This window comes from Netta rufina (assembly GCF_964035555.1).
Source record: "Netta rufina genome assembly, chromosome: 5".
NCBI classification, from domain to species: Eukaryota; Metazoa; Chordata; class Aves; order Anseriformes; family Anatidae; genus Netta; species Netta rufina.
This window is the reverse complement of record NC_140128.1, coordinates 16,621,947-16,636,145: the sequence shown is the minus strand read 5'-3', so window position 1 is coordinate 16,636,145 and position 14,199 is coordinate 16,621,947. Positions and strand designations below refer to the sequence as shown.

General features: G+C 40.7%; 1 protein-coding gene across 2 annotated transcripts; it reads left to right on the top strand.

Moving 5' to 3' along the window:
* Positions 1 to 1,665: 1,665 nt before the first annotated feature.
* EHF (ETS homologous factor) lies at positions 1,666 to 13,857 on the top strand (the record flags this gene model as incomplete). Of its 2 annotated transcripts, XM_084288453.1 has the most annotated exons (8): positions 1,666 to 1,762; positions 4,427 to 4,672; positions 4,995 to 5,054; positions 7,319 to 7,387; positions 7,479 to 7,547; positions 10,600 to 10,659; positions 12,694 to 12,889; positions 13,758 to 13,857. In XM_084288453.1, 8 exons carry the CDS (start codon positions 1,666 to 1,668, stop codon positions 13,855 to 13,857), a joined length of 897 nt encoding a protein of 298 aa, XP_084144579.1. The 2 variants fall into 2 exon arrangements, with proteins under 2 accessions (XP_084144579.1, XP_084144580.1); XM_084288454.1 differs by lacking the exon at positions 7,479 to 7,547.
* Between the last annotated feature and the right edge of the window lie 342 nt (positions 13,858 to 14,199).

Here is a 14,199-nt window from a genome sequence, read left to right as displayed (position 1 = left end):
GGAGTGAAAAGCGATTGTTAAAACATCCACGGCTTGATTTTGCCATTCTGTATAGCTACAAAAAAGGCACTGAACTAGGTTATACCATAAAGGACCATTCCCTGTGGCGTAATTCCTAAGGCTTTGGATTTTTAAGTAATTCTCAACAACCTCTCTCTCCCTCTTTCTAAATATATATATATATATGTAGAGGGGTGGGGGGAAGAGAAAGAGAAAGACTCTCCTTAAAATGTGTATTTGTAACTTTTAAGAATTGCATAATGTACTGAAAATGATGGAGGAATATGCCAACCCATACCTTTTCCAGGCAGTTCTTTAAAACCAAGGCTGTAACTGTTCCTAATGACTTCTTTTTTTTCTACCAAAAATGTTGTTGGTATGAGCTTGTGGGGTTCTGGCTGTGCTCTCAATGGGAGTTTTCTAATTAGCCTTGATCAAATCAGCCTTGATGGGTAAAAGGCCAAGACCACCATCTTTAACTTTCACAAGTCCATTTTTTATTTCAACCTCTTTTTAATTCCAACGTTAAGTCCAGCTGCATTCAAACGCTCTCTTAAGGTCTAAAGTTTCATTTTTACAGACTCCGTCGCTTTCGATTTAGAAGATTTTTGAACAATGATTTGTTTTCTGTGTACTTATATAAAAGTAATGATCCGAAACCTTTATAATATTTAACAAATTAGTTTCCTAAACTCTTGGAAAATGTCTGTACTGTATGGTTATAATGTATATTTTTAAACTTGGCAACTTTAAACCATTGAAAGCTAATAAGAAATGTCAAGAATACCTGCAATTGGGGAATTTTGTATACATTCACTGAAACGATTCAGTGTACGATAAATGTGAAATTTTTCTAAAATACCATATAAATGGTTTTGCACAAAAATGTCTAACCAAAATTAAGGACAGCTTTACTCATGTTACTAAAGCTAACATAAGTAGAAAGGAAAGGTTTTGTCAAGTTTTTCTCCTTTACAAGATCTTTGACGGTACAATTTTTTGGTGGTTTGAGATGTGTGAAATGTGACATCTGTCATTGAGAATGGATTAGGGGCACTGCTGACATGGATCAGATAATAAACTGGGTCAGTCAAGAAGATATTCCTTGTAATGTTACCTCCTTGTAGGATTGACATACTGGTCCCTCTGTGTGAAGGAGTTTCTAAACATTAATTGTTGTCAACTGTATAGTTTAATTTGCAAAATTAAAAAATATTGAAAACTCTTTTCTATTTCCTAAAAGAAAATAAAAAGAAAAAAAGAAAACCATATTTAAACCAAATTTCTCTTTAAGTGAAAAAAAAAATAGTCAAACAACTTTGTATTTCACTTCTCAAAGCTTGGCAGTTTTCCTGTATTGCTCTGTCAGGAGCCCTGTCTTTTCATTCGGCTTCATTTCTGATTACGGATTATTCATTTATGGATGGGCAGCTGTAGAAACTTGCTTCTTGCATATGCAAATCAAACATGGTAATGTTTATCATAAGGAGATTTTGTGGCAGCTGAAAAGGGGTTGTGGCAACATGTTCTTGATTTCAATTGTATCTTCTACAAATAGAATTGGCCTGCTCACTTCACCTTCAGTGGATTTTTTTTTTTTTTTGCCATTTACCTTTTGGACTAGACACTGCTCACTAAGCAAGCTGTTCGATTCACTTACAGATCATGATTTTGGAAGGAGCTGGCAGAATGAGTATCAATTCCAGCAGCAACCTACTCCACCAGCAGCCTTCCTGGACAGACGGATATTCCACATGCAATGGTAGGAGGAATTCAACAGCTCTGAGCTATGCCTTTTTTTTTAGGGGGGGGAGGATAGGGAGGATAGAGGGGACAGGAGGATGATCGGGGTGGAAGAGACTGTTATACCTTTAAATATGCGCAAGTATTATTTTTCAGTGATACTAATTTACTGGAGTTTCACTTCTGGTAGGAAAATTTATATTTGTTACTTTATTTGTAAAAGCTGAACCTGCAACACTGAAGTTTCTGAATATGACCAGTTAATGGTTCATTTCATTACTGCTCCTTTTTTTAAAGATGAATGTAGAGATGATGAAAGTGCCAAAAGTTCCCTCTCCTCAGTCCAGATTTCTTTTTCTCTTATATTTACCCCTCATGCCCTCTCTGAACCAACATTACTTTTCAGTACTAATCATCCCTCCGGCTTTGCAGGGGAGTAGTCTTTTTGCTCCCTTACAGTATTTACTTTTTCAGCTCAAATTACTAGATAGCTATCTGATTAGACTGGCATTAGGGCACTAGATAGCTTGTGATCTGAGAACTTCTTTGTTATGCACAGAACCATCTCTTTAATCCCATATATGCCTTCTAATGCCTAACAGCTAGTGATGACTTTTGCACCTAAATTAACTTACAAGGTGTGACTCAGGGTGAAATTTATTTTACTGTTTTTTTTCAATATATCTATACAGATATATATTCTCAGTATGAAAATATAGACATAGACATATAGATCAATATACAGTATTTGACATAATTTTAAAATTATTTTCATCATTCAAAATAGTGTTTTTCAATCGATAGGTAAACCTTAAAATCCAAGCAAACACATACTGCAGTTGTCCTTCTGAACCATAGGAAGCTACAACAAAACTTACAATGAAAGTTCCCATTCAGTGAAACACTTGTTGTTTTTTTTTTTAAATGTGTAATTTCTAAATACCCAGGAATACGTAAGTGTATGCTTATTAAATGTACCAGCCTGCCTGTAACAGGTTCATAGAAAAAGTCCTGAGTTTCAGTTTGCACTGGATTTTGTGAAGGTGATGGGTTCATGTTCAGGGATCTCAGTGTGTAGTGAATCCCAGATCCGAGTGAATTCTCAGAATTAACATGTGTTTTAGAGTCACAGGAAACTAAACACACCGGCCTGTACAGTCCTTTTACCAAGCTACTTCTTCCTCTCACTAAAGACCCTCCACTTACATTAGGAGTCTAGAGGCCTCTGAAAGTGATGGGAATAAAATCAACCTCCTTTTCAGGGAATATTTGTTGGCTCCTTCAAATCTTTATTCTCCGACATATCAGAGTCTTAATCATTTCTGCACTCATTTCCCAAATCCTTCAATAGCAGGATGAGCAACAGTCTTGCAAACTCTCTCTAAGCTACTGACGCAGACCTTGTTGGCCAATGTTGGAACCTAAGCAACTCTGAGGGTTTTTATGTTCACACATGAGCTAGCACTATTCACTGTATCTCAACCGAAGAGTCCCGAGGTCTCCCTGAGGTGAAGTGATTTCCTAAAACATGCCAGTTCTGTTGCTTGTGGTCTTCTAGCCATACCCTCTGTTGTCGGTATTTCTCAGAGCTGTGTGAGTGATCTTCTTGGAGGAGACTGTGAAGGAACAGATCAGTGCCGCAAAGAGAAGATGTCCTGGAGTGGGGCTACTGCAGAGCTAGGCCACGGCAGTCTTTCTTTTTCCCATAATTCAGCCGCCTCTGCAATTTGTCATTCCCTCATCCTTAAATGCACCTTCTTGCTCTTGTGAGCATTTTATCATGCTGCTGTCTCTGCCTGGCATACTCTACTGTCCTCGTTTCCCAAAGAATAAATTGCACTGAACTCCTTTTGCCAACCCTTCTGTGAGGCCAGATCAAGGCAGTCCTGCCTTTGTATATCTTACATCTTATCTTATCTTATGTAATTATCCTGTCCCTACATACTTTTTCTTTCATTTGAACACATAAATTATTGTCATGCAGCGACATACAACTGAGCAGTTTGAAAGATAGGCTAAGAAAAGATTCAGGCATCCTAAAAAGAAAATTAGGCTGTTCCCTTAATTAAAAATGAGTTTTGCAATTATATTCAGAAATCATCTTACCCGACTACAAAGATAACATGCATTTGTTAGAAGTCCGGCTCTGCCATGAAGCTGCAAGCCATACTGATAGATTTGTACTTTGGAACAATATAAGAGTGCCTTGTTATTTTACTGTTCTTTGGCTGAAACACACAGTTCATATTCAGTCCTTGTACAAACAAAATTTCCACTGTACCTTATGTAGATTTTAGAAGTTTTTTTCTTCATTTTTTGATGCACTAAAACACTTTTCCTACACACAGATCAACACACCTTTGTGACAGTACTTTTGCAAGGTATCATACACTGAAGAAATAAATACTGGTGTATTTAGCCAACATTATTAAATTCTTTCCTACTCACTCAACTTCTCAAGAGAGGTGTAAAGTAATAATTCCCACTTTAAATTGGAAAACTGAGACCAAAAACAAATTTAATTATTTTTTCCAGTAATAGCTACTGAGCTAGTGTTAAGGACTGAAAAAAGAATCTAAATCTATGGACTTCCAGGGCATGAAATTTAGTTGTATACCTTTCCCATCTTCAGCATAATCCCATGATGCTAACAGAGATGTTTAATACCCGTTTTCTTTTCCAGTGTCCAGCAGTTTCTATGGAACCCAGTGGCACGAAATACACCCGCAGTACTGGACCAAGTTTCAGGTCTGGGAGTGGTTGCAGCATCTCCTTGATACCAACCAACTGGATGCCAACTGCATACCCTTCCAAGAATTTGATATCAACGGGGAACATCTGTGCAGCATGAGTCTGCAGGAATTCACTCAGGCAGCTGGGACAGCAGGGCAGCTGCTCTACAGCAACCTTCAGCACCTAAAATGGAACGGTAAATAGATGTTAGGCTACACGGGGACAGAGATGCACGTACAGTTGTCTGAATTCTGGGATCTTCAGAAGCCTCTTATGTTATCCTGAAGCCTACCTGGCAAAACTCATTTGCTGTGTTTGCTATACTTATACCTAGTTGACTCTATTACTATATCACTTTTACGTGACATAAGGCAGAAGGACCAGGGGAAAGGGTATGTACCCCACACCAAAATTAGCTCTCTGGCTCAACTGAAGCAGTTCGTGCTTGGAGCTGTATCTTTGATTCTTCCGTGCTCGCTCTCATACAGCTTTCATATCTGCTGTATGCTTTCTTGCAGGTCAGTGTGGAAGTGACATGTACCAACCACATAATGTCATTGTCAAGACAGAACAAACAGGTGAGTAGCTGTTGGATAGTGGCAAAAAGGGGAACTTGTCCATTTCAGTAAAATCAAAACAGGTTTAATTGCAGTGGAAAGTGTTTCATGCAGAATAAAAGAAGTAACACAAATATCAGTCAATGTCCACTTGTTGAAGCTTCAATAGTATCACCATATCTTTGCATGTGGCCACTTTTCTAGACTTCTACAATATCAGCAGTCTATAGTAATGTTCAGAGTTAGTACAGTTTGCAGTAGTCAGCAAACACAGCTGTATAGATAACTTCATTATTTGCTTCATTCAGCAGATTTCAAAACAATTCTTATCACAGTATTGTCGTGTTTGTTTGTTTGTTTGTTTAAAGAGAAAAAATATTTGTTGTGATGTTAATGCTTTGAAACATGAAGAAATTTCCAAACCAAACAGTTCTGAGTAAAAAAAATGTTACATTTCAATTTCTTCGAGTTTCAGTGACACTGAAATTCAGGTAGTATTTTAGTTTGACCAAGTCTTTGACCAATTTTTCACATGGCAGTCTCTTTTCCGGTGTGTTCATAGATAGATCTGTTTCCTGCCAGGACTTTGCTTCACCAAGAAAAGAGCTTCAGCTTGGCTCAGTGCTCTTTGGGCACAATTATTTTGCCAGTTCCTTTCCGAGAACACCCCTGTCCATATCTGAACACTCCCTGTCCCACTGGTCCCAGCCTCATTGTGTGTGGATGTGTTCATGAGCTGTGTTTTAATACCTCCTGGGGGAACAAATACAGATTGTAGCATGTGAGGACTCCAACAAATACTGCCAGCCAATACATTTAGGTAATCCACAGGAGCCCAGCCTCTCCAGTCAGGGACACTTCACCTTCTCCTTGCAGCGAGCAAGCACTGCAATCTGCAGCCCCTTCCCTGCCTATGCCCATGTGGTACGGGTGGCGTGCATGCAGCAGCCTTGATGCTTTCCATATAAGAAAAATATAGTAATCCTTTAAGTCCTGATTTATGAGATCCTGGTATAATGTTAGTCTCCCTTCGCACTAGAGATATACAGGGCTGAGCAAAGTACCTCTGCTGCACGTCCTGGAAAGGTCAAAGCCCAGGACTGACTCGTTGTGCTGTCTGCCGTGCCTGGTGGTGGGGCAGTGTGGACTGGTGTGGACAGGGCTGGCAGTTAGGAGGGGAAGCCTGCCACTTGGGTACTAAAAAAGGCTGAAACGTGAAGACAAGCTGTTTGCCCATGTTCCGGCTGGCTAAGGCCTGTTTTCAGAGGCAACATTGGGCAGATCAGGTGTCCAAACAAGCAAAGGGTGTGTGCTATTGTAGGAACACAAGCTCTGGGTGCCCAAACATGCAGCTATTACTTAGCATGCCTGCTAAATTCCTATGTCATAAGTGGTAACTCAGCCAACCATGATGATTTAGCTATAACTCTTTTTTTTTTTTTTTTAATTTCATGTATATGAACATGAAAAGAAGAAGTAAACCCCAGATTTGAACGTTACATTTCATCCTTTCTGAATCTGGACTTAAAAGAAAAAGAACTTTTTTAAGTTTCTAACCTCAAAAATGCACTGTAAAAATACTAATTTCCTGCTCACTATACAGGTTATAAAGACAATACTTCTGTTCTGTTTATATTGATCCATCTGACCAGAAGGTCAATAAAAAGTATTCCTCTTTAATCATAAAGGTGGCTTTTAGGTTAAGGATGGGGACTTGACATGCCTGAAATAAAATGGCCCTACATCTAGGATTATGCTTTGATGTTTCTGACTATGTGCTTACACATGAAGCTCTGTCTCAGAGGGGACTTTCGAGTTCTACAATTATAGAAATAAATAGTCATTACAAGCATTCTCCTGTTCTACTAGATATTTGGGAGCACTTTCATTTCCATGACACCAAAGCACTGTCATAATCACCAGGGGCTGAGACTTCAGGACTGGATTGGGTAGAATTACAGTTGATCTGGCATAGGAAAATTCCTTCAAGGGCAGGCATAAATGATATCTTAGCCAGGAAAAGGAAAAGCCTGCTGCATTATTATTAAAAGTCAGCACTTTGTGTAAGTATATTTGCCTGAGTATGCAAAATCCTATCCATAACTTGAGTGAAAGGAAACAATTTCCCACTTAGCCCCTTCACTTCTCAGTTCCCTTCGCTATTCTTTTTTTTTTTTTTTTCTCTTACATTTTTCACCCTTCTGTCTGTCAGTGCTCAGATTTACCCCTACGCTGAAAGACGTTCTTTTAGAGATGTGATTTTCCTTGTTGTCCTTTACCTTCAGATCCATCATTAATGGTGTCCTGGAAAGAAGAGAATTACCTGTATGACAGTGGCTATGGTAGCACAGTAGGTAACTAACATCACAGTACTTCATGCATTTCTGAGGCAACTTTACTGTTGTCAGAAGATATTACTTTAAATGTCTTCTTTTTAATTCCCAGAGCTATTGGACAGTAAAACATTCTGTCGTGCTCAGATCTCCATGACGACACCTAGTCACCAGCCTCCTGGTAAGGAACTTGTAATTATATCGTTGTTTGTCGCTTGTCCCAGAGCTACCGACGTATAATAGTTTCCGTGGTCTTCTGTTGCAGGATTGAATCTGAGCCTCCAGTCATTTTATACCAAGCAGTACTGATTCTGACAACTCTTTTAGCTATCATTATTACAATAGTTGCTTTAAAGAAGTGCTTCTGTCTTCCCTCTCTCAAGACAAAGAAGATCAAACAATCTTCAACCTCCATATATCTTTTAAAGTGACTGAGTCAAAGGGGAAGATGTTAGTATCAGAGAGACAAGATGTTCCAGCTCAGTCACGCTTTTCCGTGGGGTAGCTGAATAAGGGCAAATACGAGTCATATTCACCCTGGGAGTGGCTGCAGTTGCCTACGGAGCTGGGGATGCATGTCGAGTAGGTGACCAGGTTCGGAGCCAGGTTGAGGGGCAGCCCATGGGCACAGCAGAGCAGGCACAGAGCCGCCTACCCACCTGCACCAGCAGAAGGGCTTCCCGATAGCTCCCAGCTCAACCTGTTTCTGCTGAGAACAGCTTCGTGCCTGTCCCCGGGCAGACACCGTGTACTGTTTTCATCCCTCCACAGTGCTCCCACGAGGCCACAGCGGAGATACAATCTGCCTGCTAAAGGGCAAGGGAAAGAGCAAACCCATTTGATGTAGTGCCCGGTGAAAGCGCGGGCAGGGCACACGCGTCGGGGTGCTCTGCAGGCGATGTCCTGGGGCAGGCAGTGGGGATGGAGGTGAGTGAGGGAGGCAGTAGGAAAAGAGGGAAGCAGAGATCGTGGGGGAGTGAGAACAGGGCGAGGAAAGGCAAGTCCCTCTTAGGAGGCATTCGAGCACATAGTCCTGGAGGATAAAGTAGTGGAAATCACAGGACGGTGAGGAGGGAGAGCGTGCAGCTGAGGATGCAGCCTCGCAGGCACTGCCTCTGCAAGGCACCGCGGGCTGCATGCAGGCAGCAGGGGCAGCCCCTGTGCCTGTGTGTTCGCTGTGTCCTGGCCTCCCAGCACAGCCAGGCCTGCCATGGGGACATAAAGTTTAAACTAATGCACTTGGCAATAAATAAAACCAAAGAGAGAAAACTTAACCTGAAAAAGAAAACCACCAAGCCTTACAAAGAAAAAAAGAAAAAAAAAATCAACCCCCCCAAAAAACCCACTCTGTTTGTTTTCTCCATCGCCTCCACCCACTCTCATAAGATGGCTGCCAGGATTTCGGAGCTCTCTGGCGGGACTGGGGACCTGTCAAGCTCCTGGCGCAGAGTGTTTACCCGCTGACTGCTTGAGCCTAAAGCTAGGGTGGCACGCCAAGGGCACAGCCTCCTGTAAAAACTAAATTTGTATATCCCGTAAAGAAATGGCTCATTCCTGAATCATATGCAAATACCCTGCAACCTTTTGTCACAAGTTTTGCAAGACAGCTTTGTTGAAACTGCATCGTAACTCTTTTCATCTGTCAGGCCTCGGCCTCCTAACATGGCATGTTTGAAACCGGTCTCCATGTAAGAGCGGAGGCAGAGCAGGAGGCTATTTACACAGCTGAAATCCAGAATAAATCACCAGCAAGGCAGAAGGCAGCTGAATTTCCAAGAATAAATCTCCGGCTAAACAGAGCATAACAAACATTCGCGAGTGAACTGTGGGATCTTAAAATGAGAAGTATTTAAATAAGAGGGCAAATAAAGAGCCTGGTCCTGCTGTCCTCACTGGGAGTTCCCACAGGCTTTTAATAACATCGGGGGAATCGTAATCTGAGGAAAGGCAGTGAAATAAGCCTCATTTTACTTTTTCCCCCCAAGCTGAGTGAGGCTCAGGCTGGTTCCTGCTCTTTGAGAGTGGGAAGGCAAAATGACTCAGAGCGCATTTGCTGCGAGGGGGTCAAGGACCGTAATTATGTCAGGCTCAGAACAGCGGAGGTTAGACTTATCCTCTCTGACCTGCTCAGTTGATGTATCCAGTTATGTATGAATAAAGCGAGTGTGTGAATAGCTTTGCATCTACCTTTTCACATGCAGTTATTGCAGTTGCTTGTGCAAATCCGACAAGTTTCTATGCAAATGAATATTTCCTGTGAGTCATTTGCACATGCAAATGCCCGGTTTCCATGAAAAGTATGATAATCGTGCATTCATAGAAGCTGGGAAAACATGCGTGGGACCTTAAGCTTTGCTTTATGGAATTCGGGCACGAAGCACGCCGAAAAGCAAACACAGGAGGGGCTCCCTCTTGGGATGATCCCACAGGATCAGGTGAAAGCTCTTTGTGAGCGGCAACGGCAGTCAGGCTGTGGCAGATCGAGGCCGGGAGGGTTGAACGTGCGGGGTGCCAGGCGGGTGACAGCGAGGAACAGGCGGAACTTTTCTTTTTCTTCGTTTCTGAAGAAACACTTGTGCCAGAAATCTGATTCCTCCTCGGGCTGGCTGCAGGTGATAAAGTACCATCGATGAGAAATGGCTTGTTTCTGTGGCTCGGAGCCACGGAACAATATATGCACGTCCAGCTGCCAAAACCTCCTACCAGCGCAGACCCGCTCCCCCCCTTCTCCCCCCCAGACACCCGCGCTTTGCCAGGTCATTATGCTTTAGTCAGGTGGGTGTTCTGTGCACTGGTACCGGCGCATACATTTCGCATTAGATCATCTCGTCAGAAACAAATAAGCCCCCAAAGATACATGCTTCTGCAAAGACTGAGACATAATGGGACAATTCAGGATTCCTTTTATAGACGTGATCCTCTTATTTTTCTCTCTCTCACACATAGCATGGGGTGAGGTATTTGTTAATCTAATTTAGGTTTCAAAAGCCAAATGTTTACCTCTGCATTCATTCTTTATTCATCAATGGTCTCTTTGTGAAGTGTGCTGATTACCATACAGTACAGAAAACAACACTCCCCCCCTTTCCTCCTCCCTTAGATTGCCTTCTGAAAAGTGATTATCTTTAAAAGAGATATTCATTCTTTTTTGTGGTTTTATTTCTTTCAACCTGCTAGTCAATGGAAAACCTTTAATCAAATTTACAAATAGGCTTCATTTTCCTTCTCTGCAGATTCTTCAGATGTGAAAAAAACACAAGATCATACCCCAAAGTCCCACACCAAGAAGCACAGTAAGTCCATGGTTATAATGGTTATAATGTCCATAGTCATAAATGTTGTTTGATTGAAGGAAAAAAAAACACATTAAGAGTAAATCCCCTTTGGGAGGGAAAAGGAAGCATTCTGAGTTCATTTTGAAAGCAGAACTGGTTAGATGGTTACTGTGATTGAATCCTTCAAGGATCTGACTGTTGCTGGTGCTGTTTGCTTACATTATTTTTGACACAGTAATGTTGCAGTGTTCAAAATGTTTTTATCAGTGAGGGCTTACGGGGAAACAACCAGAGTTCAGTTTCCTCTGCACTGTGTTGAGCTGGGCTGGTGAAATGGAGTAAAAAAAATATGGAGCAGTGCCAGAGACCCCGTTCAGCATCTCCTCCCAGAGTTTCTCATGCACAGCATCACGAGCAAACACATGCCCCCTCCCACAATTCCTGCCACCTGTTCTTCTGTTATGGCAGTCTTCCCATTCGCCTCATCCTCTTTTAATGCTAGTTTTGATTCAACCTCAATCTGAAGACAGATTAACATAGTTGTGATTTCTGTACACAGTTCTGTTAATGCGTTTTACTGGGATTTTTATGCTGAAAATATCTTGTGTATGTCTCTTGCATCCTGTTTTTCTGTATTTATAATAGAACACGTTAATGTTGGTCCTCTGCTATGTGTTGCAGTATTCAATTTCATTCTGTTTCAGTGCAGTCTCCAGATTCTGTCTCCTCGTGACTCCTCTTCTTACCCTGCTCTGTGACTTTGTCCATTCAGAACGCCTGAACTTTTATCTGCATGCAGGCTTTTTGTTTTGTGCGTTTGTTTGTTTATCAGGGTTGCTAATGAAAGGATTAGATAGGACTGTTCCAAAGACAGCCCTGAGAAGAACCCCTTGACAGCCTTGGCATGCACAGAAGGTCACCTTGCCATGTAGAGCTAATCCCCTACATTTCCAGTTTCTTTGGTGGTGCTTCATATCACAATCTATCATGTATATTATTGATGTCCAGATAGACTAGATCCACCACATTTTGTTGGTTCTACAAAACAATTACCGTTCCAAAGAAAAACACGGGATTAGTTGACTGAACTCTACCCATGTTAGCCTGTAAACCAGTTTCTCTTTACTGTCAAATCTTTGACGAGGTTGTCTCTTTCTAAATTTGGTTTAAACCTTTGCATGGGTTTGAAGGCAGACCAAAGGACTGCTATTTTTCTGGTCCATGTAGTCACCGTGTTTGTTATTCTTCATTCATAAACTACAATGTCTCACTAATTGGGTTTATTTAATTCTTCTTTTTGACATGGGCTTTCTAGTGCCATCTCTACAATACTGTGGGGTAGATTTGTGCTTAACCTGGGAGGCCTACGTATTGAATTTGGAAATCTTTTTGTCTTTTCTGCTATTGCAGTCGAACTTTATTATGCTGTTTTCCCATACAATTTTGGCTAGCTAGTTTTGTCACTATCCCTCTAACCACTGTAAACTTTCTTACTACTTGAAGTCTATGTAAGATACTTGACACCAAATACTTGTTGATGTGGAACAGCATTTCATTTCCTTTGCCTTCTCCCTGTCTGTTTTAAATGCCTGGAGCTTCAGTGCCCACTTTACAGTTATCCTGGCTCTTTCACGTACTGCATGACAATAGCAGGTTATATGCCATGCTGTAAAAGAATATCAGCAAAATGGGCAAGCGAGATGAGGGGAAGACTTAAATGTGTTCTCTTCAGGGCATAAGCAGTGCAAAGGCAGGAGGAAGCGGTGGGTGGTTTGTATTCTGCTTCCCCTGGTTGCTGGGGCTTCCATCCTCCTGCCTGCCATGGGGCTCAGACCGCCAAAAGCTGACATTTACCTCCAGCCTCAGTGTAAAGGCTGTCAGCGTTACTACCTGTATATCTCCGAGGTGGTGATCCTGTGCTCCAGGAGCTATGGCCCGTCCCCACCGCGTGGTCATTGTCTGTAGATGACATGCTGTGATTAAATGGCATGAGGAAGACCATAGCCTGGAGAGCTCCTTAAAATCCTTCCTCCTGTCCCCTTCCTCTTTCAGACCCTCGAGGAACTCATCTCTGGGAATTTATTCGAGATATTCTTCTCAATCCTGAGAAAAACCCAGGATTAATCAAGTGGGAAGACCGGTCAGAAGGCGTCTTCAGATTTTTAAAATCCGAAGCTGTGGCTCAGCTCTGGGGGAAGAAGAAAAACAACAGCAGCATGACTTATGAGAAACTCAGCCGGGCTATGAGGTGAGCTGAGAAGATGCCATAGAAAGCTGGGGCACGTAAAGAAACTACCTGAAGGGAGAAGCTGTTTGACTTTTTAAATTGAATTGTAATTTGTTTTTGCAACAACCAAGTCTCTCCCACTAATTTACAGTTTGTAACAACATTACATTCTTCTTTGTCTTCTCTTTTTCCTCCTTTTTCTGTATACTATACTACATATATAATATTTACAATATATTTTATAAATATATTTTCTTTTTCTGTCCACACAAATAACCAATAAAAGTAGTTGACCATAGGAAGGAAATATGGCTATAGTAAGCTGAAGTTCACATATGACTGAACTGGGAATGCTTAAATTGCAGAGAGCTTGTTTTTTTGTTCTTGTTTTTGTTTTCAGCAGTTTATAACTTAGGCATCCCCCTACCTATTATCTTAAAATTGGTTTACAAATCCTCTGTTAGGATTTTCTTTGTCTTTTGCTTTAACATTTTCAGAATTCCCCATAATCTATGGATGTTCAAAATGTATTTTAAAATGGAAGCTTAGATTCTTTCCTAGTCTGTTGTCAGGTGCTGGTTTATTTAGATTTAAAAAAAAAAAAAAAAGGAAAGAAATCTCATGAGAGTGTGTAATAAATACAGCAATACTTTATACTTTGAAAAAGGTGAAATTCAAATTAATAAGATAATGTAAAGTAAAAATAATAAAAAGAAGGCACAATGATTTTTTCTTCCCTAACTTTCAGAGAGATTAATCATAGGTGTAATTTATATCAAAAGAAAACAAAGACTTTTCAGATAGCTTTGGAATTCCCAATTTGACAGTGGTCTTCTGGGACTGTAAAAGAATTTAGTCTTAAATCTTTTTTATGCTTTTCTTTTAACAGATATTATTATAAAAGAGAAATCTTGGAGCGTGTGGATGGTCGCAGATTAGTATATAAATTTGGAAAGAATGCCCGCGGCTGGAGAGAAAATGAGAATTAAATATGTCAAGAAATAACATTTGAAACACCTGGATGTAAATATTCAAAGACTATTTTCTTATATTTATGTACCAAACGGGGGTGAAAAAACAATTCTACTTCTGTCGGGAAGAAGGAACATTATCATTATTGGTGTTAAAATTATTTTATTTGAAGTATGTCCTGTATGGGGAAAAAATGTACACAGTTTTCTGTGATATAAGATAACATTATAGAATTATGATTATTTTTCCCTTCTTGTGAAGTTTTTCTCTTTTTTTTTTTTTTTGTTAAATCATACAGGCATAATGTGATTTATGACAATGCTGTGAGTCACGCAAAGAAAGGGAAGGAGCAAAATACT